Source organism: Lolium perenne, chromosome 7 (assembly GCF_019359855.2).
Source record: "Lolium perenne isolate Kyuss_39 chromosome 7, Kyuss_2.0, whole genome shotgun sequence".
NCBI lineage: Eukaryota > Viridiplantae > Streptophyta > Magnoliopsida > Poales > Poaceae > Lolium > Lolium perenne.
This window is the reverse complement of record NC_067250.2, coordinates 281,576,336-281,604,288: the sequence shown is the minus strand read 5'-3', so window position 1 is coordinate 281,604,288 and position 27,953 is coordinate 281,576,336. Positions and strand designations below refer to the sequence as shown.

Genomic DNA, 27,953 nt, shown 5'->3' with positions numbered 1-27,953 from the left:
GCTCGTAGGTATCCCCACTCCACTCGATCATACGCCTTCCGCATATCCAGCTTGAGCGCACAAAAACGATGCTTCACCGCTCTGTTCCTCTTCATAAAATGCAAACATTCATATGCGGTAATAATGTTATCCGTTATCAGTCTACCTGGCACAAACGCCGACTGTTCATCCGAGATAATCTCCGGCAAAACCCGCTTCAATCTGTTTGCAAGCACCTTAGATGCGATCTTATATATAACGTTGCACAGACTGATCAGTCGAAATTGACCAAGTTCCTCTGGGTTGGCAACCTTCGGAATCAGTACAATATAAGTTTTGTTGAAAGCTGCAGGATCATCCTCACCTCGCAGTACTCTCAACACAATATTCATGATCTCTTCCCCACATAAGCTCCAATGGCGCTGGAAGAAATGTGCAGGTAACCCATCCGGCCCCGGCGCCTTTGTTGGAAACATCTGAAAGAGAGCGTCTCTCACCTCCTGATTTGTAATTGTTGAGACTAGACCCTCATTCATTTCCATAGTGACACGCACAGGGACGCTATCCAGTACTACCTCCATCTCCTCAGTTCCCTCCGACCTGTATTACAGTACTTTGCAGCGCGTCCAGGCTTCGTCAAATTCCTGGATCCGCCTCTGATTTCAAGGTTTTGCCTCGTTTCATTTGGTCCGTCGCCCAGCTTATTTGTACGGCGATCGCACATGGGCCGAGCCCAACGAAATTTCACGACTTTTTATCTTTTCACGGACAAAAAAAATCCCAGGCGACACCATCTCCTTTCTCCTCCCTGCCTCTCCAATTCCAGCCCCGGCGACCACCACCGACGCTTCCCCACAACGGCGCCGCCTTTCCAGGCCCGGCGACGGTAGCCGTACTACATACAGGTCGCCACGAATCCCGGGCTGGCTCCCGGCCGCCATGTATCCGCGTTCTATCTGCTATGGCGGCCTCCCTCCTGCCTCTCCAATCCTCTCTCTCTGCACGGTGTGGTGGAGTATGCTGCAGCTTCGTCGGCCGAGGTGTCTCGGAATCCGGCGACGGCGCGCGACGAAGGAGCTACCGCACGCAGGTGTCGCGCCATCTCTCCTGCCTCTTCAGCTTTCTGCACGGTGAGCTGGGGCACGCGGCAGTCGCAACTTCCAGTTCTTGAATCGGCTAATGCACCTTCCAGTTCTTGGATCCTGCAATAGTTAATTGGTCCTCTTCTTGCCACGTTCCTTTCTTTTTTCCACCCGATGCACGGGATCAACTCTCAATTGGTTAGTTCTCGATTCACTTTTCTTTCATAACGATGGTATTATAAAGATCTATGGATTTGCTGAAAGATGTCTGTGGCTTGACAGATTTAGGATGTATCGTAGAAGAACTATCAAGACCGAAATATCCCTGACGCTGCTGTTGGCCATAGTGGCCTGTGTTCAGTGAAACTTGGTAGGTGATGCCATCTCAGAGCCATAACATCTTTTCAGTTTCCTTAATCTTAAAGAAAAATAAATATATATACAACCATATGGCACTTCTTTTAGTGCACCTGTCCACCATGTGAAATCACTAGGTATTCAAGTAGGTAAGAGATGTGCAGCGTGTCGATTCCGCTGATGAAGATTAGTCACTAGGTATTCAAACTCAGTAAATTAAGTTTTAATGTTGCTTTTCGAAATCTTACACCGCCTTATATTTTTGTGTGTTGGTTTGAAACCCGAAGCGAAGAACACACATATTTTCTACTTTACAATTATTTAAACTGTTAAATGAAAAGTTGCATTGTCCACGAAGCCATTTTTGTCACCTCGTGGATACCTCTCGGCTTGCACCGCCATAATGCTATCATTGTAGGTTTGTCTTTCTATTTTAATTTTCCTCGACACAATTATTTAAATAGAAAGTAGTATAAGATGTCCTGCAATCAAGGGAAAGATAAACGAGCTCATTAGCTGTTTTCTCTTTAATCAAAGCAACTTGCAGTATTCAGCTGACCAAACAACATCACTAGGAAAACTGCACCTCCGGTCACTCCTCTTTCCCTGGGGCAGAGCCTGTACTTGTTTATCATGCTATTTGGACTCTACTAGGTGACTGAAACTGTATAATAGGTGAACTGCCACATGGTTACATGTGCACGCACTGAACCTCCGTCAAGTTGGATCTGAACCTTGAAGAACGTAAACATTGCCACTTTTTTTTTTCCAGGAAGATGCCCCTCCGGCTTACAGATTACCACATGGCCACACCGAGAACTCACCCTGCCCAGTCATGTCCTTAGGCATTCCAAGAAAGCTCCCCTCCACAACCTAGCATGTGAAGCACTTGTAGGAAATCGCTCAGATCTGCTAATGGCGGACCCATTGACTGCTGCTGTCGCAGTAGGATGGGGCATGAAAGCCGCAGGGTGGGTTGCCTCGCCCATCATCTCTGATCTGTTCAAGAAAGCATCCTCATATCTTGGCTTTGATGCATCGGAGAAGCTGAGTGAGCTTGAGCCAAAGATTTTATTGCTGGAGCGGGTGATGGGAGCGGTTGAGGAGAGTCCTTACAGGCCTCGATTGGAGGGGCTCTACAGTAAACTTAAATCTGCGTTCTACGAAGCAGAGGAAATCTTGGATGATGTTGAGTACTACCGTCTGGAGAAGAAGATACAAGATGGCAAGGTCAAGTCAGAGGTTGCCGGGCCTTCACGTCCCTTGAAGCAGATCTGGTCTGTCGTGGTGAAGAGCTCTCCACTAAAACATCAGGTCCTTCCGTGCCTCTGTGTTTTTATTTCTCTCGGTTCCAAAAGTTTTTCAATGCAAAGTATTAGTGAATGAAAAGTTGCTAGTAGTATTGATATCGCCGAACCTTTGATTTTTCTAGTTTATTTGGGGCACACTGGCTTTACAACTCAGCCATCATAACCTTCTCTGCAAAAAGCGGCAACGACATATAATTGCTTGACTAGCACAAGCGTCCCGGCGGAGCTAGCATGTAAGGGTTGGGTTCATTCAAGTGATCCTAATGGATAATCTAGACAAAATTGCTACTCCATCTGTTAGGATTATAAAGCGGGCCAATTCGCTAAGACCATGAAAGCCTATTACTTTCCTCATTAATTAGTGCATGGACCAATAGTTTTGCATGCATGGTAGAAGAGAGAGAAAAAGGAGGGGTTGCATTGGATGAGAAAGGCTAATAAATGAGATAGACCTTATAAATCGTAACATTTTCAAAAAGCTCTCGGGTCTTATAATCCCTAATGGAGGGAGTACTCATAACCATCTGTCACTCAGTCGGATCGCTTAGCAGGAAATTGCTTGAGTACCTGACCGTATCCATTACTAGTAGATGCGTTTTGGCGGAGCTAGCATTTAAGGCTTGGGTTCAAGTGGATCTGTCCTGATCTAGTGGACTAAATTGCTACTCATAACCGTTTAACACTTCGTCAAATCTCATAGTTTTGTATAGATGGATCTATGTGGCATAAATGGCCCGTACTTTTTTCGAAGAGGTCCACCTATCTATTAATAATCATTAACATCAGTAAAAGAACACCAAAAGTAATAGAAATTACAAGTAAGACCTTGGACCACCTAACAACAACTGGAGCGAGCCGAAGGTGTGCGCCGCAATCCTCTCCCCTCTCTCGCAGGAGCCGACCAAAGTCTGTTATAGTAAAATCTTGTTGAAGTATATATACGAGAAGTCGTTGTGCCCAGTCACAAATGACTAACGCATCAGGGCAGCAAACATCGACAATGATGGGAGGTCTAGTTCAAAAGATTCAGACCAACGGACACGAAAACTGAATAAACATCTCGACAAGCCCTCCACTAGTGCTAGACATAGCACCAGGGCGGGAATAGGGCAAGTCGGTCCTTATTTTGACACCGGGATGTCGCTGTCGCCTTAACACTCCGACGATGACACAAAAACAAACTAAAACAAGAAATAGGAACCCTCCCGTTTGCGAGAGGCCGGGGTCCACCACACCTCCAAGGCCTGAAAGGCCATCGGAGGCAGGGTGGACCCGCAGTGTCCCCGGCGCAGGGGATGGAGACCCTAAAACGCCTTGGGGTCACCTTTCTTGTCTCCTTTGCTCTTATCGGTTCGGTGGATAATACAATGGTTCTGTTCACAGTATTCTTGATGTCATGAGTAAAGAAACAAAAATGTTTTTTCATCTTCTCTAAACTATTTGAAAATGCAACTATATGACTTCTGCACATTTATTCTATGCTTCTGCATTCTCTATCAAACTGCACAGCACAACAAATAACAAGTTATGAATGATACTATCATCAAAGAGAGGAGATACAGTAGCAACTAGCTTTTGTGTAAATGAAGCTACAAAAATGAACTTCCTTTATTTTTTATGTGGGCTTCTCCGTACACCAGTTCTCAACTGGCATTTTGTTTTGCAGGAGAGTGGTATGTCAACAGTTGAGTTAAAAAAGAAGCTAGAAAGAATAGAAAAGGTCATAAATGATGCGTGCAAAGTTTTAAAACTGATGAACTTGCCAAGCATAAGTGGTGGAAACCAGAGCCATGTTGTTGCTGCCAACTTGCGAGGCAGTGTCACTACTTCGAGGCCTGTATCAAAGATTATCGGACGAGATGAAGACTGTGATAAGATCGTAGCAATGCTTCATGAGAAGGAAGAACATGGTCAGCCTGACAGCAATAGTGTTCCATGTTATTCTGTAGTTGGCATTCATGGCATCGGCGGCTCAGGGAAATCATCCCTTGCACAACTTGTGTGTGCCCGTGAGAAGAAGGATAGCCATTTTGACCTTGTAATGTGGGTTCATGTTTCTCAGGATTTTAGTGTGCGTACCATTTTCATGGAAATGTTTGAGGCTGCTACAGGTACTTTGTGCCCTCAATTGGAAAATCTTGACACCTTACAAGATAAGTTGGAGGAGAAACTGCGTGGAAGACGTTTCCTCTTGGTACTAGATGATGTTTGGTACAATATTAGAGATGCAACACAGTCTGAAAATCTGCAACAGATACTCTCGCCTCTCAAGGCTGGAGAGGCAGGAAGCAAGATCCTAGTGACTAGTCGAACTGAAGATGCATTATTAGCTCTGGGTGCCGTGAAGCAGAGATGTATTCCCATATCTGTCCTAGATGAAGATGTCTTCTGGAAATTGCTCATGCATTATGCACTCCACGGCGTACCTGCTGATGATCATGCTCGTAGAACACTGGGAGACATTGGGAAAGATATTGCAAAAAACCTGAAGGGGTCACCTCTAGCAGCCAGAATAGTTGGAGGACAACTGCATATAAGGCCAAACGTCGAGTTCTGGAGAAGCGTTCGTGATCGGGACCTTTTGAACGAGACGATGGGAGCACTGTGGTGGAGCTACCATCATCTTCGTGAGCAGGTCAAGCGATGCTTTGCTTTCTGCAGTATTTTTCCTCGAAGACATTTGTTGGAACGTCACGAGTTAGTAAAGCTATGGGTTGCAGAAGGGTTTGCTAGATTGACTAGTGAAGGGGAGGATATGGAAGATGTTTGCCAGGAATACTTTGATGAACTAGTGTCAGCCTCGTTTCTGCAACTTAAAGCAAAGAAGAATTCTCACGAGAAGGACTACTATTTAGTTCATGATCTGTTGCATGATTTAGCGGAGAAGGCCGCTGGAAGTGACTGTTTCAGAATCGAAAATAGTTGGGAACAGCATGGAAAATTCCCAGCAGTGGAAGTTCATCCAAACGTTCGCCATATTTTTGTTCAGAGATATGATGAAGAATTGATTACTAAGAAGATATGCCAATTGTACAACTTACGGACCCTGATCATTGGTAGTGGATATAGTTGGGAAACAGTTGGGGAGCAAGTTCTGAAGTGTATGTTTAAGAGGCTAAGGAAGTTGCGTGTGCTTACCATAATTGCCAAAGATTTTATAGGTTCTGACGTCTCCCCAACTGTGCCAGTCCCAGCATGTATTGGTCGATTAAGGCACCTGAGATATCTTGCTTTTCGGCCTTGTCATGAGGCTAGAGGTCGGAGGATGATTTTACCGGCAACTTTTGCAAAGCTATGCCACATGCAGATTCTAGATTTTGATTCGATTAAGAAAGTGGTGTTTTCCTCTTGTGAAGATATTTCTAGCCTCGTTAACTTGCGGCATGTAATCTGCTTCGAAGATGTGGATCTTGGAAGCATCGGCAGTCTGACGTCACTCCGAACAATGGCAGCCTTTGATGTAAAAAGGGGACAAGGCCATGAGTTAAAGCAACTCGGGAACCTAAACAAGCTTCGCGGACAGCTGTTGATCGGGGGCCTGGAAAAGGTTGAAAGCAAGGCGGAAGCTCTGGAGGCCAATCTGGCCAGTAAGGAAGGGCTCAGTACACTGGAACTGTCCTGGGCTTGGAGTGGTGAAGCGGGTCTAGAAGTTCAGGCAGAGGTACTAGAGGGTCTTTGCCCACCCAAAGATCTTAAATCACTGATTATCGAAAATTACAAAGGCCCGAGGTATCCAAGTTGGATGCACAACGGTGGCCCAAAGCACGTGAACCGTCTCGTGCTTTCACACTGCACCGAACCTGGTCCTGAACTTGTTGGGTTTTGCGCTCATCTCCGTCAGATCATGATTTCGTGCTGCAGCTGGGACGCCTTGCCAGATTACATGGAGCACCTGACGTCACTGCACACGCTGCACATCTCGCACTGCCGAAATATTCGGTCGCTTCCAGCACTGCCGCAGTCTCTTGAGCACATACACCTGTATGAGTGCGATGAGTTGTCAATGAGTTCCTGTCGCATAGAGCACCTGACGTCACTGCAGATGCTGACGATTTCTTCTTGCGATGGTACTCTGTCGCTTCCAACACTGCCGCAGTCTATTAAGAACTTCAACCTCCTTACCGACAATGAGGTGTTGCTGAGTTCGTGCAGAACAGCTGGAGATCCAGATTGGCAAAAGATTAAGCACATTCCGTACGCATCAATAGGTAAATCTGTTTCCATAACATTATTATTGATTCCCGTACCAAGAGATGGTATGATCGTTTCTCAATCTGTTTTCTAGGCAATAGTATGGAAATAGAAGAAACCGCAATGAAAATGGGAGTTGTACAAGACCAGAAGGAAGCGAAGAAGATATTTTATCGTCAATTTTTGAGTGACGTCGTACTGCGTCTAAGTCGTGACTCGTGACCATTGAACCTGCCTGAGTGAAGTGCTGCTCCACTCATCAGCTACACACGGTGCAAAACTTGATGTATGCCAATAGACTATAGACTAGTATGGTCTTTAATAACTTGAGCACCGAATTCCAGTTTTTTGAAGTACTGTAATGATGCTGTGAAACCATGAACGCTGAGCTTGGGTGAGCGTGCGCGCGGGCACCCAGCTCGTCGTCGCTCGCCGCGCCCAGGCCGAAGCCCATGTGATGCGGCATTCCCAGCTCATGCATCATGTCCAACTCCTCGTCAGCAGCGTCCAGCTGCGAGGCAGACAACAGCCAGGCGCCGACCACCGCCCTGGCGGCCTGGCGTCGTGGAGTTGCAGAATTGGCGCGTCGTCCGCCCCTTGAATCACATCGTGGCTCCTCGTCCGCACCGACAGTGGCCTGGATCGCCCCGGGGTTTGGGTTTTGGGGATGTACAGCCAGACGCCAGTCGCCAGCACGTCCATGCCGGCATCCCTCCTTCTGCCTCCCTGGCCCGAGCAGAAATGGCTGAGGGAAGTTCTCGGTGACCTACACCGCTTCTTCAAGGAAGCCCAGAGAACAGATAGCCCGCTTCCTGATCGCATTCCCGCCCCTCGCCGGCGGCCGCTCTAACCGTGTGTACGCCGCGCAGGTGAGCAGCGAGGCTGCCTCTTCATTCCTCTCCTGGGAGGCAAGGATGACTACGAAGTCCTCCGCAGGGCGGGCAACATCGCCCAGGCGTGGCATCCTTGAAGGGCGTCGCGGCACGTCGCACGCAGCAGCGGGCAGAGCAGGCCCAGCAGCCGCAGCGCGGCGGAGAACAGCAGCAGCGGCAGCGACACTCGCAACCGCAGGCCGACGGACAGCGGCCAGCGGGAAGCGGCGGTCGTCTCGCTTTGGCTCTACGTGAGGTCTTCTTTGCGGCGAGGAGGCTGGCGCGAAGCGAGCGGCGCGGTGTCGGCACTGTGCCGTGCCAAGCGGCACTGTGCAGCGGTCCCGGTGGCACTGTGCAGCGGTAATGTGCATCCAAAAGTATACTTGGCCATCTAGAAAAAATAGTTGGTAATGCAAATATTTTCAAAGTTCGAACCAGCATACGAATGGTCAGAAGGTTTTGGTGAGGCTTTCAACAAGTAATTGATCCAAGGTTTGTGCATATGTTGGGTATACTATAAGCACCTAGTTTGGGCACTGGCTCTAGAAAGAAATTTACCTTGCAAACTATTTTGAAAAAGATTAAGAGAAGGGCAAAAACAAAAGGCTGGAGGATTTTGGTGTTGGTCAAAAGTGACCATGAGATATTGTTAGAGAAGTGGGGTCTAGGGGTCATAGGGATCAATCCATGATATTTGGTGAATTTTCAGAAGCATAGGTCTTAGGGTTCCTTTGTAAAGCTAGGAACAAAAGCTTTTCTTATAATAAATCCACAAAATAATTTTGAATTATTTTTGGGCTGGAAAACATATGCAATGGATCACCTCATGCCATACATAGGCTCAAAAGTGTAAGAGGTCAAATCAAAATTTTCTCAAGCTTTGCCAAGTTTTGAGAATTTAAGAAGACATAGAAATCCAAACAAAATATTTGAAATAGGGGCAAAATGTTTTGTCTAGGAAATTTTAAAGAGGGCCAAAATTTGGGTTGTTATGAGCGCTCACTTCATCATCCTGTGCAAGGCGGGCTTCATGGCGGATCTTGTTTCGACCATGATTGTCGCTGGGATGACGGATCGTAGAGCAATTGCGCCCCACGTGCCAAATTTCGAGCTTCAAAACTCGGACACCAAAGTTATTGATACCTCTTTTAGAGGTTTGGTATGGAGCGGCAAAGGAACTCTAGATCATCATCGAACTGCAAGAAAACACAAGGATTGCCCAGGTTCGGGCGACCTGGAGGATAACAAACCTACTCTTGCCTGAATGTATTGATTCTTTGGTGGTCGATTACAATATGAACTCCTTGTAGTTGTCGGAGATTCTGGCTAGAAGTCACCTCTTTTCTCCTTTGGTTGCGGTCTTCCTTTTATACTGTCAAGGGGATACCACACTGGCCGACATGATACTGTGCCTCGACTCTTCACTGGAAGTGACGAAGGAAAAGCTATCCATTACACAACAAGACGAGCAGCGGGTGGGTGGTGCCGAATAGGCGATGAACGCTATCAGCCAAACGCTCTATCCTCGCCCCGTCATGTCTTTTGACCTTGGTCCCTAACCTGGCACGCTTTCTGTTCCCGAAGAACTATCCTTCATTGTCCTTTAGGGATTCTCTGCACCGGTCTACGCATAGACCTTCACCAGGGCATGCTCAATGCACTGCTCTAGAGGTGCTGCTTCACACCTTTAGTTAGGTTCGGGTGGTCCAAAGTAGGTTCGGATGAGGAAGTAGCCTCCTCTTCAAGAAGTGGGATCTTAAGCCCTAAAAGCATGCTTTTTGGAGAGAGAAAGAAATACATAGTGTCATATTTGTGGGGTCCCTTCTTTTTTTTTCTACTCCCTCCGATTCATATTAATTGCTTCAATATGGATGTATCTAGAACTAAAATGTGTCTAGATACATCCATATTAGAGTCAATTAATATGAACCGGAGGGAGTAACTAAAGTTGTAGCTTCTATTGGAGAGATAAAATTCAACATATTGCTTCTTACAACTTTTTTACATGGAGCAGCTAGTTGTGTATGCCACCATTGCTCATGCCCTGAAACGGCTTGGTTACAATCTCTCTCCTCTGGTCTTGGTCGCACTTTGAACACAATTCGAGGCGTGTTTACGCTCGGACGGCGGAGCTGATAAGGGCGAGCAATGGAGGCAGCTGTCCAACTAGGGTTGGATAAAACTTTTGACATATCCATATCATGTTATGGTCCCATTAATATGTCTTTTTCTCAAAAGTTGATTTGATTTTTCTCTTTCTCTCTCACATTTTCACTCAGTTTTCACTTTAGGGCTGAAGAGGCTGCCTCCTGATGAAGAGACTACCTCATTATCCGAACCTAATTTGCACCACCCGAACCAAGATAAAACTGTGAGGCAGCACCTCTGAGGCTATGCATTGGCCATGCCCTAACAAGACCAGAAGGCACAAACTCAACGTCGCACTGCGTCCGATCCCTCTGATCCTCGACGGACCACGTATAAAGTAGTCAAGGATTAGTCGAAGTCGAGTCACAGTTGACACAGCCACACAGGGCAATGACGATCTGTCATGGCAGGATGCGGAGTACCTTCCCGGGCTTGATAATCAATCTTTGTGAGCTAGATCTGCGTCCCCTGAGAGCATCTCTAACAGAGCCCGTAAAAGGCTCAAAATCGAAAAATAACCGCCGTTTTACGGGTTCGGGACGAAAAACGGCGCCGATCAGTGACCGAAAACGGCCTAAAACCGAAAATATTTTTTCGGGCTGCGTTCGGTTCGCTCCGTCGGCCTGTATTTGTAGGGGCCGACGGAGCGAACCGAACGTAGCCCGAACACAATCCCTAATTTGCGCGCGAGGGAACCTTCAGCTCGTCCCAACCGCCGCCGCCCCCGCCGATCCGTGCGCCCTCACTTCCTCTGCGCCCCACCCTCCGATTTCTCCCCGATGAGTCTCTCGAATCGACCCCGCCGGCCGCCGTTGCTACCCCGCCGGCGCCGGCACCCTCTCCCGTGGTCGCCGGAGCTTCCGCCGCTCCACCAGCAATCCCGGCCACCGCTCCCACCCCTGTGACCCCCGCGGTCTCGTCGACGACTGCGCCGAAGAGGCGGCGCGCGGGAACGCATCTGATCCCGCAAGCCGGTGCCGCGCCGGTCCCCGGTGGTGGGTCGGCGGTGAAGCCGAAGGCCGTCCGTGCGAGACCGAAGAGTTCGGGTCCGAAAAGGACCAAAGTGAAGGCGGCGACTGCCCGTGGCCCCGCGCCTCCCTGCCCATCTCCGCCTACGCCGCCGCCGCCGCCTCCGGAAGCCACCGCGAATGCCGCCCAGGACGTGCTCGACGATGGCGCAGCAAGGTACACATGAACTCTTCCTCCGTTTTTTCCATTGCAAGTACGTACTGAGGCCTCGTCAAATTAGGAACGATTCCACCTCCTACATGGAGATGTTGGGGGAGGTGAACATTACCGCACTCCTGCCATTCGGCAACGAGAACGACTGCGCGGACCAGGTGGAAGAAGGGGAAGAAGGGGACGAAGGGGGCGAGGGGGACAAGGAAGAGGACGACGGTGTGGTGGAGGTCACGGCCGATGGAAATCGGAAGAAGAGGCGGGCCAACAACTACACGGAGGTTGAAGACGCCACCTTGTGCCGAGCTTGGGCCTCCGTGGGGATGGATGCTGTCTCCGGCACGGATCAAACAGGCAAACGGTACTGGCAGCGCATCGAGGAAAAGTTCCACAAGCTCATGCCGCGCGTTCGCCATCCTGTCGATCGCACCTACCGATCCCTCGAAGGTCGTTGGGACGCGGTCAAACCGGCGTGTAGCCGGTGGGCAGCAGCAATGGACCAAGTGGTGTCCAATCCTCCTAGCGGCGCAACTGTCGACGAATATGTGAGTGCATATTTCATAAAGCTAATTGTAGTTTTAGCTTCGGTGAGATATTGACGATTTGTTGGTTCCTTTTGCATATGTAGGATCGCATTGCCGATGCTAGGTACAGAGACATGGCCGGCAGCAAGGGCAAGAGCTTCACCATGCGTCATTGTTTTGATGTGCTCCAACACCTCCCCAAGTGGAAATTGAGGGATGAAGAGGTCGCTCCGAAGAAGGCTGCGATGGTTGCGCTCGACGACACCGAGGACGAGAAGGATGGCAGGAACGCCGACAAGCCGGAGGGGAACAAGAAGGCGAAGGAAAGGATAAGGCTCGAGGGGGAGGCTGCATTGTTGAGGGACAAGTTTGATCAAATGATGAAGTCAAAGGAGGTGATAGCGACCAAGACTTTGGAGACCAGGCGTGTCATCATCGAGAGGAAGAAGGAGGTGAGCCTTGCAAAGCTTGAAGCCAGCAGAGAGGAAGCAAAGAGCAAAGCCAAGTTGGAGGAGATGAGGATCAATGTGAAGAAGGCCAAAGCAATGAAGCAACTATTGGCCGAAGAGAGGGAGATCATGATGATGAACACGAAGGAAATGAATGAGGTTCAACTGGAGTGGTGGAAGGAGGCCTCTGTTGGAGATATGCCCTAGAGGCAATAATAAAGTGGTTATTATTTATATCTTTATGTTTATGATAAATGTTTATATATCATGCTATAATTGTATTAACCGAAACATTAGTACATGTGTGATATGTAGACAAACAAAGAGTCCCTAGTATGCCTCTTAACTAGCTTGTTGATTAATGGATGATTAGTTTCATAATCATGAACATTGGATGTTATTAATAACAAGGTTATGTCATTGTATGAATGATGTAATGGACACACCCAATTAAGCATAGCATAAGATCTCGTCATTAAGTTATTTGCTATAAGCTTTCGATACATAGTTACCTAGTCCTTATGACCATGAGATCATGTAAATCACTTATACCGGAAAGGTACTTTGATTACATCAAACGCCACTGCGTAAATGGGTGGTTATAAAGGTGGGATTAAGTATCCGGAAAGTATGAGTTGAGGCATATGGATCAACAGTGGGATTTGTCCATCCCGATGACGGATAGATATACTCTGGGCCCTCTCGGTGGAATGTCGTCTAATGTCTTGCAAGCATATGAATAAGTTCATAAGAGACCACATACCACGGTACGAGAAAAGAGTACTTGTCAGGAGACGAGGTTGAACAAGGTATAGAGTGATACCGATGATCAAACCTCGGACAAGTAAAATATCGCGTGACAAAGGGAATTGGTATCGTATGTGAATGGTTCATTCGATCACTAAAGTCATCGTTGAATATGTGGGAGCCATTATGGATCTCCAGATCCCGCTATTGGTTATTGGTCGGAGTGAGTACTCAACCATGTCCGCATAGTTCACGAACCGTAGGGTGACACACTTAAAGTTGGATGTTGAAATGGTAGAACTTGAATATGGAATGGAGTTCGAATATTTGTTCGGAGTCCCGGATGAGATCACGGACATCATGAGGAGTTCCGGAATGGTCCGGAGAATAAGATTCATATATAGGAAGTCATATTCCAAGTTTGGAAATGATCCGGTGCATTTATGGCAGGTTCTAGAAGGTTCTAGAAAAGTCCGGAAAAATAGCACTATGGAAGGTGGAGTCCCTGAGGGACTCCACTAGCATGGCCGGCCAAACCCTAAAGGGGAGGAGTCCAAGGTGGACTCCACCTTGGTGGCCGGCCAGCCCCACCTCAAGGAAAGGTGGGAGTCCCACCTTGAGTAGGACTCCCCCCTTGAGTAGGTTTCCCACTTTTGGGAGGTTTTGTTGTTGGGGTCTTATTCGAAGACTTGGACTACAACTCTTGGGGCTTCCACCTATATAATGAGGGACAAGGGGAGGGTGGCCGGCTACTCTTGCCTCCAACCTTGGCTGCCCCCCTTTGTGGCCGGCGCCCAAGGCACCCCTCTCCCCAAACCCTAGCACCCCTCCTCCACTACTTCTCCCGCATATGCTTAGCGAAGCTCCGCCGGAGATCTCCATCGACACCGACACCACGCCGTCGTGCTGCCGGATTCAAGAGGAGCTACTACTTCCGCTGCCCGCTGGAACGGGGAGGTGGACGTCGTCTTCATCAACAACCGAACGTGTGACCGAGTACGGAGGTGCTGCCCGTTCGTGGCGCCGGAACCGATCGTGATCAAGATCTTCTACGCGCTTTTGCAAGCGGCAAGTGAACATCTACCGCAGCAACAAGAGCCTCCTCTTGTAGGCTTTGGAATCTCTTCAAGGGTGAGACTCGATAATCCCCTCGTTGCTACCGTCTTCTAGATTGCATCTTGGCTTGGATTTCGTGTTCGCGGTAGGAAAATTTTTGTTTTCTATGCAACGTTATCCTACAGTGGTATCAGAGCCGTGTCTATGCATAGATGGTTGCACGAGTAGAACACAATGGTTTGTGGGCGTTGATGCTCTTGTTATCTTTAGTTTGAGTACTTTGCATCTTTATGGCATAGTGGGATGAAGCGGCTCGGACTAACTTTACATGACCGCGTTCATGAGACTTGTTCCTCGTTCGACATGCAACTTGTATTGCATAAGAGGCTTTGCGGGTGTCTGTCTCTCCTACTATAGTAAAGATTCAATTTACTCTTCTACTGAAAACATTAGTATCAACGTTGTGGTTCATGTTCGTAGGTTGATTAGATCTCTCTCGAAAACCCTAAACCACGTAAAATATGCAAACCAAATTAGAGACGTCTAACTTGTTTTTGCAGGGTTTGGTGATGTGATATGGCCATGATATGATGATGAATATGTATGAGATGATCATTATTGTATTGTGGCAACCGGCAGGAGCCTTATGGTTGTCTTTAATTTTCATGTTGAGTAGTATTTCAAAGTAGTTGTAATAGTTGCTACATGAGGTGAACAACCATGAAGACGGCGCCATGAACCTTGACGCTACGCCGATGATGATGGAGATCATGCCCGAAGATGATGGAGATCATATCCGTGCTTTGGAGATGAAGATCAAAGGCGCAAAGACAAAAGGGCCATATCATATCACATATGAACTGCATGTGATGTTAATCCTTTTATGCATCTTATTTTGCTTAGATCGCGACGGTAGCATTATAAGATGATCCCTCACATTAATATCAAGATAATAAAGTGTTCTCTCGTATGCACCGTTGTAACAGTTCGTCGTTTCAAAGCATCTCGTGATGATCGGATGTGATAGATTCAACGATTCACATACAACGGGTGTAAGCCATGTTGCACACGCGGAATACTTGGGTTTGCTTGACGAGCCTAGCATGTACAGACATGGCCTCGGGACAACGGAAACCGAAAGGTTGAACACGAGTCATATGGATGATATGATCAACATGTTGATGTTCACCATTGAAGCTACATCATCTCACGTGATGATCGGTTTTTGGTGTAGTGAATTTGGATCGTGTACCACTTAACAACTATGAGGGATGTTGTATTAAGTGGGAGTTCATTAGTAATTAGATTAAACCATGAACTAATTATCATAAACATAGTCTGAGTAGTATTTTGAATTAATTTTGTGGTATTGGCATCCGTTTACTTCTATGCACTAGTCTTATAATTGAGATAGAAATACTGTTAAAATCTGACAAGAAACTTTACGGATTGGTACCGTATTGTTAAAGAATCAAGAATTGATTAAGTCCTATTGCAAACTTTTAGTAAACCTCACATTGTTGATTCAAAGAGCTATGGTTTCAATTAGTACCTAAAGTTATCTTGTCTCCGTGAAACTTGAAGTTCAAATCTGTTTGAAAAGTAAGGAGCTGAAAATTTAGTTTTCAGAAATAATCAAGGTACGAGATATATGTGATATCTAAGACCTTATTGCAAGATGATAGAATATAAATTTGGTGAGACTACATAAACTCATAAGTTTTATGGGAATGTACGAAGGTTGAAGACGCAAGGCGTCCCAATCCTCCAACTATTGGGGCACTAACGATATTCGCATATCCATGAAGTGATTGTCCTTAGTATGCACCGTTGCTAGGACTCGTCGTTTCGAAGCATCACGTGATGATCGGGTGTTATAGATTCTACGTGTGCTTCCAACGGGTGCAAGCCAGATTTGCATATGCGAATACTAAGGTTTAAACTTTATGAGCCTAGCATGTACAGACATGGTCTCAGAAAGTTATCATGAATTGATGGATAAAATTATGAGTGAAATTGTTCATCGTATTAGAAAGTTACTAATAGTGAAATCTGAAACACTTGTCATATGATGATCAACTTCAAAGTAAGAACCTCAAGGTTATTGGTATTTGACCAACAAACCTAGAAGTTATTGATGTTGAAATGTTTTTCTGAATAATGAGGAAAGCTAAAAGAGAAACTGCAAAAGATATTTTGGCAAAAGAAAAGAAAAGACTAGAAAGTCTAGCTCAGGTGTATATAAATGATATACATGTTATGGTTGTATTCCTAGTTAAGTCACACAATGAAATTCTTGGGTATTAGTACCATATTGGTTGGTATGAAGTGTCATACAAAACAACGCAATACAAGAATACAATGGCCTAAGTGACTGACAAGGAATATGATAGGAATGCACGTCTGGAACAAAATAAAGTGTTATTATGTTCGTCGTTGGCATTCTATCTAGCCCTTAGAATTTATAATAAAGAACTTAATAATTGTTATTTTGCTCTTGTCAAATAAAAACAATGAGTTGTTCAAATTATGACATTACTCCATGAACGATGGATAAGTTATTATAAATTTTAATGGTGAAACACACATACATAACACTGATGCTAAAAATGCTATAAGGCAAATGATTTGAATTCCACTTATTTGTGGAACCGCCATTTAGGTCATGTTAGAAAGGAACGCATGAAGGAACTCTATGCAAATGGATTTTTGGAGTCATTTGATTTTTGAATCATTTGGCGCTTGCAAATCTTTTCTAAAGAGAATGATTAAAATACCGTTCATAGGCCAAAAGTTGAACGGGCAACTAACTTAGTGGAAAAATACATGATGATGTATGTGGTTCACTGGGCATAGTTGTGTGCGGGAGATTCTTCTACTTCATGAAAACTTTTAACAATGAATTGAGTATATATATGTGGATATATTCAATAAGGAAGAAGTTTGAAACATTTGAATGGATTCAAATAAATTTCAGCATGAAGTGGAAATCATCGTAATAGAAAAATCAAATATCTATGATTGGATCATGGTGGAAATATTTGAATTACGAGTTTTAGCGAACATCTAAGAGAGTTATGAAATTGTTCTACAACTCACATTTATTGGAGTATCATAGTGATGATGAAGTATCCAAGAGATGTATCCAAACCTTGTTGGATCAATGATGAGATAAAATATTATGACGCCATTATATTTTTGTGGATTATGCTTTAGTGACTACCGCTTTTACACTGAATAGAGCATCATCATAATCCGTTGAAATGACACCATAAGAGTTATGGCATGGGTATAAACCCTAATAGTCCTTTCTTTAAATTTTGGTCTAAGAGTTTACAACCAAAATCGGATGAATGTCTTTGTTGGTTATCCCAGAGATTTAATTGGGAATTCTTTCCACGAGACAAAGACAAAAGTGTTTGTTAATGTTTCTTATTTCCAAGAAATTGTTTCTAGTGAAGTATTTGAGTGGGAGGACAATATAATTTGATAAGGTTTATGAACCTGAGCATAATGATCAGAGTAGCGCAGCATCGGAATTGGTTTCGGAAGCGGCCACAACGATCATGGCTCCCATGACTACAAAGTGTTTTAGTCATGGAGATCGAAGTACATATTGAACCTTGTAAGTATGGTTTACTTTGTGATCAAATAAATGATTTGTGGACAAAGGATTGATTTTGAACAATGATAAACCAACTAAAAACAAAGAAGTTATGATGGGCCCTGACTCCGTTAAAATGGCCATGCGCCATGAAATCCATAATAGATGAATACTTTTTGAAAGTAAATGGATCTATAGACTTGGATGAAATATCCTTGAAGAAGCTCGACTTGTCGAAAAATTGTTTACGACAAAGTTCAAAGAGTTGACTACGATAAGATTAGATCTTCCGTAGAAATGCTTATAGTCTATATGGATTATTCTAGTAGGATGGCAAAATACATTACTTATCAGAAGTATGTACTAAAGGTGTATACAAGATACAACCAAGAGTTTTGCTGGTCCGTGGAATATTAGATAGGTATACAAACTTCAATTTGATGAAGTGAGTATCGCGGAGTTTTGAATCTTCACCAGATGAAATAGTCAAAGAGTTTTTTGATTTCATCAGAGACGATGAAGAGGCTTGCATTTGCAAGAAATTAAGTGGGAGCGCTAAGACATATTTATAATACTTTATGTAGGTGACATATAGTTGGTTATAAATAATGTAATTATATACTTGATTAAAAAGGTTTCATTGAGAAATTAACTTCAATGAAAAAATATGGACTGAAACAAATTTAGTGTCAAGATCTATGAAGATAGATTGAAACACAAAAATAAGTTTAAGTCAAAGTACATAGAATGGATATTGAAATAGTTCAATATAGAAATATTAAGAAGATGTTCTTGTCATGTGAAGTTTTAACAAGACTTGAGTGTATCTGACACTCAATGAGTAAAAACACATGAGTGATTATAGATCACGAATAATATGTACACAATCAGATATCCTATGCTCTAAAGAGTGTTATGAGCATGATTCATGTGATGATCACTGAAAAACAGTAAGAATATTCTTGAGTACTTAAGAAGAACCAAGTATATATATATAGTTTTATATGGAGAAATGACAAAACAAATCGCTGTAAGGTGTTGCACCGATACTAATTTTGTCACATATGAAAATAAAATTTCAAATCTCAAATTAGACTAAGTGTTGTTTAAAAGGTAGCACAATGAGCTAGAAGTTGTCTATGCTAGATTTAGAAGAGTTCTAAATTTTGTGACGGATTCTACAAAAGAAGGCAGAGTATGTCATTGTTTTGACAATAACTAAGGATGTTAAGTCAAGAAGTTCTTTGAGAACTTGGTGTAGTTCCGATAGTGTCAGAACTTTGAAGCTATATTGTGTATGACAATATTAGTGACATATTTCAGACCGCGGAATTAAGGTTCCACCAGAAGACCAAACATATTTAATGCCGACTCATTTGGAAATGAGTGATGCGTTGAGACGCAAATGAATTACAAAATACATATGTTTCTGAGCATGTCAGATCCGTTGACTAAAAACCTCTCCCGTGAGCAATACATGATAAAGCACCATAAGGCCAAGGTGTTATATCTTTACAAATGTAAACTAGATTATTGACTCTAGTGCAAGTGGGAGACTGTTGGAGATATGCCCTAGAGGCAATAATAAAGTGGTTATTATTTATATCTTTATGTTTATGATAAATGTTTATATATCATGCTATAATTGTATTAACCGAAACATTAGTACATGTGTGATATGTAGACAAACAAAGAGTCCCTAGTATGCCTCTTAACTAGCTTGTTGATTAATGGATGATTAGTTTCATAATCATGAACATTGGATGTTATTAATAACAAGGTTATGTCATTGTATGAATGATGTAATGGACACACCCAATTAAGCATAGCATAAGATCTCGTCATTAAGTTATTTGCTATAAGCTTTCGATACATAGTTACCTAGTCCTTATGACCATGAGATCATGTAAATCACTTATACCGGAAAGGTACTTTGATTACATCAAACGCCACTGCGTAAATGGGTGGTTATAAAGGTGGGATTAAGTATCCGGAAAGTATGAGTTGAGGCATATGGATCAACAGTGGGATTTGTCCATCCCGATGACGGATAGATATACTCTGGGCCCTCTCGGTGGAATGTCGTCTAATGTCTTGCAAGCATATGAATAAGTTCATAAGATACCACATACCACGGTACGAGAAAAGAGTACTTGTCAGGAGACGAGGTTGAACAAGGTATAGAGTGATACCGATGATCAAACCTCGGACAAGTAAAATATCGCGTGACAAAGGGAATTGGTATCGTATGTGAATGGTTCATTCGATCACTAAAGTCATCGTTGAATATGTGGGAGCCATTATGGATCTCCAGATCCCGCTATTGGTTATTGGTCGGAGTGAGTACTCAACCATGTCCGCATAGTTCACGAACCGTAGGGTGACACACTTAAAGTTGGATGTTGAAATGGTAGAACTTGAATATGGAATGGAGTTCGAATATTTGTTCGGAGTCCCGGATGAGATCACGGACATCATGAGGAGTTCCGGAATGGTCCGGAGAATAAGATTCATATATAGGAAGTCATATTCCAAGTTTGGAAATGATCCGGTGCATTTATGGCAGGTTCTAGAAGGTTCTAGAAAAGTCCGGAAAAATAGCACTATGGAAGGTGGAGTCCCTGAGGGACTCCACTAGCATGGCCGGCCAAACCCTAAAGGGGAGGAGTCCAAGGTGGACTCCACCTTGGTGGCCGGCCAGCCCCACCTCAAGGAAAGGTGGGAGTCCCACCTTGAGTAGGACTCCCCCCTTGAGTAGGTTTCCCACTTTTGGGAGGTTTTGTTGTTGGGGTCTTATTCGAAGACTTGGACTACAACTCTTGGGGCTTCCACCTATATAATGAGGGACAAGGGGAGGGTGGCCGGCTACTCTTGCCTCCAACCTTGGCTGCCCCCCTTTGTGGCCGGCGCCCAAGGCACCCCTCTCCCCAAACCCTAGCACCCCTCCTCCACTACTTCTCCCGCATATGCTTAGCGAAGCTCCGCCGGAGATCTCCATCGACACCGACACCACGCCGTCGTGCTGCCAGATTCAAGAGGAGCTACTACTTCCGCTGCCCGCTGGATCGGGGAGGTGGACGTCGTCTTCATCAACAACCGAACGTGTGACCGAGTACGGAGGTGCTGCCCGTTCGTGGCGCCGGAATCGATCGTGATCAAGATCTTCTACGCGCTTTTGCAAGCAGCAAGTGAACATCTACCGCAGCAACAAGAGCCTCCTCTTGTAGGCTTTGGAATCTCTTCAAGGGTGAGACTCGATAATCCCCTCGTTGCTACCGTCTTCTAGATTGCATCTTGGCTTGGATTTCGTGTTCGCGGTAGGAAAATTTTTGTTTTCTATGCAACGTTATCCTACAGCCTCGGCAGAGATCACGGCAAGGCGAAGAGCAGCTCGTCAAGAGGCAACTGCTCCTGCCGATGTGCCTCCAGGAGGTGGTGCCGATGTGACTCCAGGAGGTACTGCCGATGGTGCTGATGGTGGGCCAACCTCTGTTTGATGCCGGCGGTTAGATCTGCACTATGAACTATGCATGATTGTGTCATTTGATGTCTGCACTATGAACTGTTTCATTTGATTGTGTCATTTGATGTCTGCACTACGAACTATGCATGATTTGTTTGTGTTTTAACGTTCAGGTTGGATCGATCATTGATACGTCTCCAACGTATCTATAATTTCTTATGTTCCATGCTAGTTTTATGACAATACCTACATGTTTTGTTCACACTTTATGATGTTTTGATGCATTTTCCGGCACTAACCTATTAACAAGATGCCGAAGCGCCAGTTCCTGTTTTCTGCTGTTTTTGGTTTCAGAAATCCTACATAGGAAATATTCTCGGAATTGGATGAAACAAAAGCCCACGGTCTTATTTTTCCACGGAGTTTCCAGAAGACCGAAGAGGATACGAAGTGGGGCCACGAGGAGCCGCCACCATAGGGCGGCGCGGCAAAAGAGGGGCCAGCGCCACCCTATGGGGCCTATGGGGTGGGCCCCTCGAGAGCCCCCCTGCGCTGCCCTTCCGCCTACTTAAACTCTCCATCGCGAAAACCCTAGTACCGAGAGCCACGATACGGAAAAAGTTCCAGAGACGCCGCCACCGCCAATCCCATCTCGGGGGGATTCAGGAGATCGCCTCCGGCACTCTGCCGGAGAGGGGAATCATCACCGGAGGGCTCTACATCACCATGCCCGCCTCCGGACTGATGCGTGAGTAGTTCATCCTTGGACTATGGGTCCATAGCAGTAGCTAGATGGTTGTCTTCTCCTCTTGTGCTATCATGTTTAGATCTTGTGAGCTGCCTAACATGATCAAGATCATCTATTTGTAAAGCTACATGTTGTGTTTGGTGGGATCCGATGAATATGGAATACTATGTCAAGTTGATTATTGATCTATCATATATGTGTTGTTTATGTTCTTGCATGCTCTCCGTTGCTAGTAGAGGCTTTGGCCAAGTTGATACTTGTAACTCCAAGAGGGAGTATTTATGCTCGATAGTGGGTTCATGCCTCCATTGAATCTGGGATAGTGACAGAAAGTTCTAAGGTTGTGGATGTGCTGTTGCCACTAGGGATAAAACATCGATGCTTTGTCTAAGGATAGTTGTGTTGATTACATTACGCACCATACTTAATGCAATTGTCTGTTGTTTGCAACTTAATACTGGAAGGGGTGCGGATGCTAACCTGAAGGTGGACTTTTTAGGCATAGATGCATGCTGGATGGCGGTCTATGTTCTTTGTCGTAATGCCCTGATTAAATCTCATAGTGATCATCATGATATGTATATGAATCTTTATTTGTCAATTGCCCACCTGTAATTTGTTCACCCAGCGTGCTATTTATCTTATTGGAGAGACACCACTAGTGAACTGTGGACCCCGGTCCATTCTTTTACATCTGAAATACAATCTACTGCAATCTATGTTCTCTGTTGTTCTTCGCAAACAGACATTATTCTCCACACCATACGTTTAATCCTTTGTTTTCAGCAAACTGGTAAGATTGACAACCTCACTGTTAAGTTGGGGCAAAGTATTATGATTGTGTTGTGCAGGTTCCACGTTGGCGCCGGAATCCCTGGTGTTGCGCTGCATGATACGTCTCCAACGTATCTATTATTTCTTATGTTCCATGCTAGTTTTATGACAATACCTACATGTTTTGTTCACAGTTTATGATGTTTTGATGCATTTTCCTCCACTAACCTACTAACAAGATGCCGAAGCGCCAGTTGCTGTTTTCTACTGTTTTTGGTTTCAGAAATACTATAAAGGAAATATTCTCGGAATTGGACGAAATCAACGCCCAGGGTCTTATTTTTCCACGGAGCTTCCAGAAGACCGAAGAGCATACGAGGTGGGGCGACGAGGCGCCCAAACCACAGGGCCGCGCGGCCTGGGTGGGGCCCACGCCGCCCTATGGTGTGGGGCCCTCGTGCCCCCTCCGACTCTGCCCTTCCGCCTACTTAAACTCTCCGTCGCGAAAACCCTATTACCGAGAGCCACGATACGGAAAAAGTTCCAGAGACGCCGCCGCCGCCAATCCCATCTCGGGGGATTCAGGAGATCGCCTCCGGCACCCTGCCGGAGAGGGGAATCATCACCGGAGGGCTCTACATCACCATGCCCGCCTCCGGATTGATGCGTGAGTAGTTCATCCTTGGACTATGGGTCCATAGCAGTAGCTAGATGGTTGTCTTCTCCTCTTGTGCTATCATGTTTAGATCTTGTGAGCTGCCGAACATGATCAAGATCATCTATTTGTAATGCGACATGTTGTGTTTGGTGGGATCCGATGAATATAGAGTACTATGTCAAGTTGATTATTGATCTATCATATATGTGTTGTTTATGTTCTTGCATGCTCTCCGTTGCTAGTAGAGGCTCTGGCCAAGTTGATACTTGTAACTCCAAGAGGGAGTATTTATGCTCGATAGTGGGTTCTGAAGGAGATATGCCCTAGAGGCAATAATAAAGTGGTTATTATTTATATATTTATGTTTATGATAAATGTTTATATATCATGCTATAATTGTATTAACCGAAACATTAGTACATGTGTGATATGTAGACAAACAAGAAGTCCCTAGTATGCCTCTTAAACTAGCTTGTTGATTAATGGATGATTAGTTTCATAATCATAAACATTGGATGTTATTAATAACAAGGTTATATCATTATATGAATGATGTAATGGACACACCCAATTAAGCGTAGCATAAGATCTCGTCATTAAGTTATTTGCTATAAGCTTTCGATACATAGTTACCTAGTCCTTATGACCATGAGATCATATAAATCACTTATACCGGAAAGGTACTTTGATTACATCAAACACCACTGCGTAAATGGGTGGCTATAAAGGTGGGATTAATTATCCGGAAAGTATGAGTTGAAGCATATGGATCAACAGTGGGATTTGTCCATCCCGATGACGGATAGATATACTCTGGGCCCTCTCGGTGGAATGTCGTCTAATGTCTTGCAAGCATATGAATAAGTTCATAAGAGACCACATACCACGGTACGAGTAAAGAGTACTTGTCAGAGACGAGGTTGAACAAGGTATAAAGTGATACCGAAGATCAAACCTCGGACAAGTAAAATATCGCGTGACAAAGGGAATTGGTATTATATGTGAATGGTTCATTCGATCACTAAAGTCATCGTTGAATATGTGGGAGCCATTATGGATCTCCAGATCCCGCTATTGGTTATTGGTCGGAGTGAGTACTCAACCATGTCCGCATAGTTCACGAACCGTAGGGTGACACACTTAAAGTTGGATGTTGAAATGGTAGAAATTGAATATGGAATGGAGTTCAAATATTTGTTCGGAGTCCCGGATGAGATCCCGGACATCACGAGGAGTTTCGGAATGGTCCGGAGAATAAGATTCATATATAGGATGTCATTTTATGTGAATTAAAATGTCGCGGAAGGTTCTATGGAAGGTTCTAGAAGGTTCTAGAAAAGTCCGGAAGAAACCACCAAGGAAGGTGGAGTCCACATGGGACTCCACCTCCATGGCCGGCCAACCCTAGTGGGGGAGGAGTCCCAAGTGGATTCCCCCTTAGGGGGCCGGCCACCCCCCCATATGGGAGGTGGAAATCCCACTTTTGGTGGGAGTCCTAGCTTGGCTAGGTTTCCCCTTCTTATGGGAAGTTTTTGGTTCGGGTCTTATTCGAAGACTTGGAGACCAACTCTTGGGAATCCACCTATATAATGAGGGGCCAAGGGAGGGGGCCGGCTACCCCAAGACCACAGGCCGGCCACCCCCTCCCAAACCCTAGCCGCCCCCCTCTCCTCCATATCTCCCGCGTAGCTTAGCGAAGCTCCGCCGGACTTCTCCACCGCCACCGACACCACGCCGTCGTGCTGTCGGATTCAAGAGGAGCTACTACTTCCGCTGCCCGCTGGAACGGGGAGGTGGACGTCGTCTTCATCAACAACCGAACGTGTGACCGAGTACGGAGGTGCTGCCCGTTCGTGGCGCCGGAACCGATCGTGATCAAGATCTTCTACGCGCTTTTGCAAGCGGCAAGTGAACGTCTACCGCAGCAACAAGAGCCTCCTCTTGTAGGCTTTGGAATCTCTTCAAGGGTGAGACTCGATAATCCCCTCGTTGCTACCGTCTTCTAGATTGCATCTTGGCTTGGATTTCGTGTTCGCGGTAGGAAAATTTTTGTTTTCTATGCTACGTTATCCTACAGTGGTATCAGAGCCGTGTCTATGCATAGATGGTTGCACGAGTAGAACACAATGGTTTGTGGGCGTTGATGCTTTTGTTATCTTTAGTTGAGTACTTTGCATCTTTGTGGCATAGTGGGATGAAGCGGCTCGGGCTAACTTTACATGACCGCGTTCATGAGATTTGCTCCACGCTCGACATGCAACTTGTATTGCATAAGTGGCTTTGCGGGTGTCTGTCTCTCCTACTATAGTGAAGATTCAATTTACTCTTCTATTGACAACACTAGTATCACCGTTGTGGTTCATGTTCGTAGGTAGATTGGATCTTACTCGAAAACCCTAAACCACGTAAAATATGCAAACCAAATTAGAGAACGTCTAACTTGTTTTTGCAGGGTTTGGTGATGTGATATGGCCATAATGTGATGATGACTATGTATGAGATGATCATTATTGTATTGTGGCAACCGGCAGGAGCCTTATGGTTGTTTTTAAATTTCATGTTGAGTAGTACTTCAAAGTAGTTGTAATAGTTGCTACATGGAGGACAATCATGAAGACGGCGCCATTGACCTTGGTGCTTCGCCGACGATGATGGAGATCATGCCCGTTGATGATGGAGATCATGTCCGTGCTTTGGAGATGAAGATCAAAGGCGCAAAGACAAAAAGGGCCATATCATATCACATATGAACTGCATGTGATGTTAATCCTTTTATGCATCTTATTTTGCTTAGATCGCGACGGTAGCATTATAAGATGATCCCTCTCACTAAAATCTCAAGATAATAAAGTGTTCATCCTTAGTAGCACCGTTGCCAAGACTTGTCGTTTCGAAGCATCTCGTGATGATCGGGTGTGATAGAATCAACAAGTGCATACAACGGGTGCAAGCCAGTTTTGCACATGCAGATACTAAGGTGGCCTTGACGAGCCTAGCATGTACAGACATGGTCTCGGAACACGTGATACCGAAAGGTAGAGCATGAATCATATGATTGATATGATGAACACTTTGAATGTTCGCCATTGAAATCACACCTTGTCTCGTGATGATCGGACTTAGGTGCGGTGGATTTGGTTCGTGTGATCACTAAGACAATGCGAGAGATATTGTTTTGAGTGGGAGTTCACCTAGTTTTTAATTAAGTTGAATTAAAATTTGAACTCAATTTGTCATAAACTTAGTCTAAACTATTGCAAATATATGTTGTAGATATGGCGTCCTCAATCAATTTTAACCAGTTCCTAGAGAAAGAAAAGCTTAAGAGCAACGGTAGCAACTTCACCGACTGGTTCCGTCATGTGAGGATTTTCCTCAATGGCGGAAATCTGCAATATGTGCTTGATGCACCGCTAGGTGACCCTCCTGCAGAAACTGAAACCGATGAAGTAAAAGCTGTTTACGCAACTCGGAAAACTCGGTACTCTCAAGTTCAGTGTGCCATCTTATGCAGTCTGGAAGCCGATCTTCAAAAACGTTTTGAGCACCACGATCCACATGAGTTGATCAATGAGTTGAAGACTATATTTGAGACTCATGCGGCCGTGGAATGCTATGAAGCATCGAAACACTTCTTCAGCTGCATGATGGAAGAAGGCAGCTCCGTTAGTGAGCACATGCTCGCCAAGACCGGGCATGCGAAGAAACTCAGTGACTTGGGAATAGTGATTCCTAATAGGTAGGGATTAATCGTGTCCTTCAATCACTGCCACCTAGTTACAAGAACTTTGTGATGAACTACAATATGCAGAACATGAACAAAGAGTTACCTGAACTCTTCTCCATGCTAAAATCTGCTGAGATTGAAATCAAGAAAGAGCACCAAGTGTTGATGGTCAACAAGACCACCAGCTTCAAGAAACAGGGCAAGTCTAAAGGCAAGAACAGGAAGAGTGGCAAGAAAGCTGCCACGCCTCCTATGAAACCTAAGACTGGCCCTAAGCCTGATGCTGAGTGTTATTACTGCAAGGAGAAGGGACACTGGAAGCGTAATTGCTCCAAGTATTTGGCGGATCTGAAGAGCGGCCTTGTCAAGAAGAAGAAAGAAGGTATATCTGATATACATGTTATAGATGTTTATCTTACTGGTTCTCGTACTAGTACCTGGGTATTTGATACTGGTTCGGTTGCTCATATTTGTAACTCGAAATAGGAACTAAAGAATAAACGAAGACTACTAAAGGATGAAGTGACCATGCGCGTTGGAAATGGATCCAAAGTCGATGTGATCGCTGTCGGCACACTTCCTCTACATCTACCTTCGGGATTAGTTTTAAGCCTCAATAATTGTTATTTTGTACCCGCGTTGAGCATGAACATTATATCTGGATCTTGTTTAATGCAAGACGGTTATTCATTCAAGTCTGAGAATAATGGTTGTTCTATTTTTATGAATAATATCTTTTATGGTCGAGCACCTGAAAAGAATGGCTTATTTCTGTTAGATCTCGATAGTAGTGATACACATATACATAACATTGATGCTAAGCGAATTAAATTGAATGATAATTCTACTTATATGTGGCACTGTCGTCTTGGTCATATTGGAGTGAAACGCATGAAGAAACTCCATATCGATGGATTACTTGAATCACTTGACTTTGAGTCACTTGATAGATGCGAAGCATGTCCAATGGGAAAAATGACTAAGACTCCATTCTCTGGTATTATGGAGCGAGCTACTGACTTATTGGAAATCATACATACCGATGTGTGTGGACCAATGAGTGTAGCATCGCGCGGTGGTTATCG

At 44.8% G+C, this 27,953-nt stretch overlaps 2 protein-coding genes across 3 annotated transcripts; both read left to right on the top strand.

The window, feature by feature from the left end:
- The first annotated feature begins 755 nt into the window (after positions 1 to 755).
- LOC127312518 (putative disease resistance protein RGA3) lies at positions 756 to 7,281 on the top strand. Of its 2 annotated transcripts, XM_051343035.2 has the most exons (5): positions 756 to 1,259; positions 1,344 to 1,431; positions 2,191 to 2,732; positions 4,395 to 6,936; positions 7,014 to 7,281. In XM_051343035.2, the coding sequence occupies exons 3-5, from the start codon at positions 2,334 to 2,336 to the stop codon at positions 7,139 to 7,141; spliced, it is 3,069 nt and encodes a 1,022-aa protein (XP_051198995.1). In that variant the 5' UTR covers positions 756 to 1,259; positions 1,344 to 1,431; positions 2,191 to 2,333; the 3' UTR covers positions 7,142 to 7,281. The 2 variants fall into 2 exon arrangements, with proteins under 2 accessions (XP_051198995.1, XP_051198996.1); XM_051343036.2 differs by lacking the exon at positions 2,191 to 2,732 and having other exon boundaries at positions 757 to 1,259.
- A 3,830-nt stretch (positions 7,282 to 11,111) lies between these two features.
- On the top strand, positions 11,112 to 21,127 carry LOC127315227 (uncharacterized). The gene is made up of 3 exons (XM_051345732.1): positions 11,112 to 11,663; positions 11,747 to 12,250; positions 20,856 to 21,127. The coding sequence occupies exons 1-3, from the start codon at positions 11,112 to 11,114 to the stop codon at positions 20,943 to 20,945; spliced, it is 1,146 nt and encodes a 381-aa protein (XP_051201692.1). The 3' UTR covers positions 20,946 to 21,127.
- Positions 21,128 to 27,953: the final 6,826 nt, after the last annotated feature.

Bases quoted from the DNA above. Each gene is read 5' to 3' on its own strand.
- LOC127312518 (XM_051343035.2), top strand. From the start codon at position 2,334: ATGGCGGACCCATTGACTGCTGCTGTCGCAGTAGGATGGGGCATGAAA. The intron at 2,733-4,394 runs GTCCTTCCGTGC...TTTGTTTTGCAG, and splicing joins GCTCTCCACTAAAACATCAG to GAGAGTGGTATGTCAACAGT. The intron at 6,937-7,013 runs GTAAATCTGTTT...TCTGTTTTCTAG, and splicing joins CATTCCGTACGCATCAATAG to GCAATAGTATGGAAATAGAA.
- LOC127315227 (XM_051345732.1), top strand. From the start codon at position 11,112: ATGGCGCAGCAAGGTACACATGAACTCTTCCTCCGTTTTTTCCATTGC. The intron at 11,664-11,746 runs GTGAGTGCATAT...TTGCATATGTAG, and splicing joins GCGCAACTGTCGACGAATAT to GATCGCATTGCCGATGCTAG. The intron at 12,251-20,855 runs GTTCAACTGGAG...GTTATCCTACAG, and splicing joins ACACGAAGGAAATGAATGAG to CCTCGGCAGAGATCACGGCA.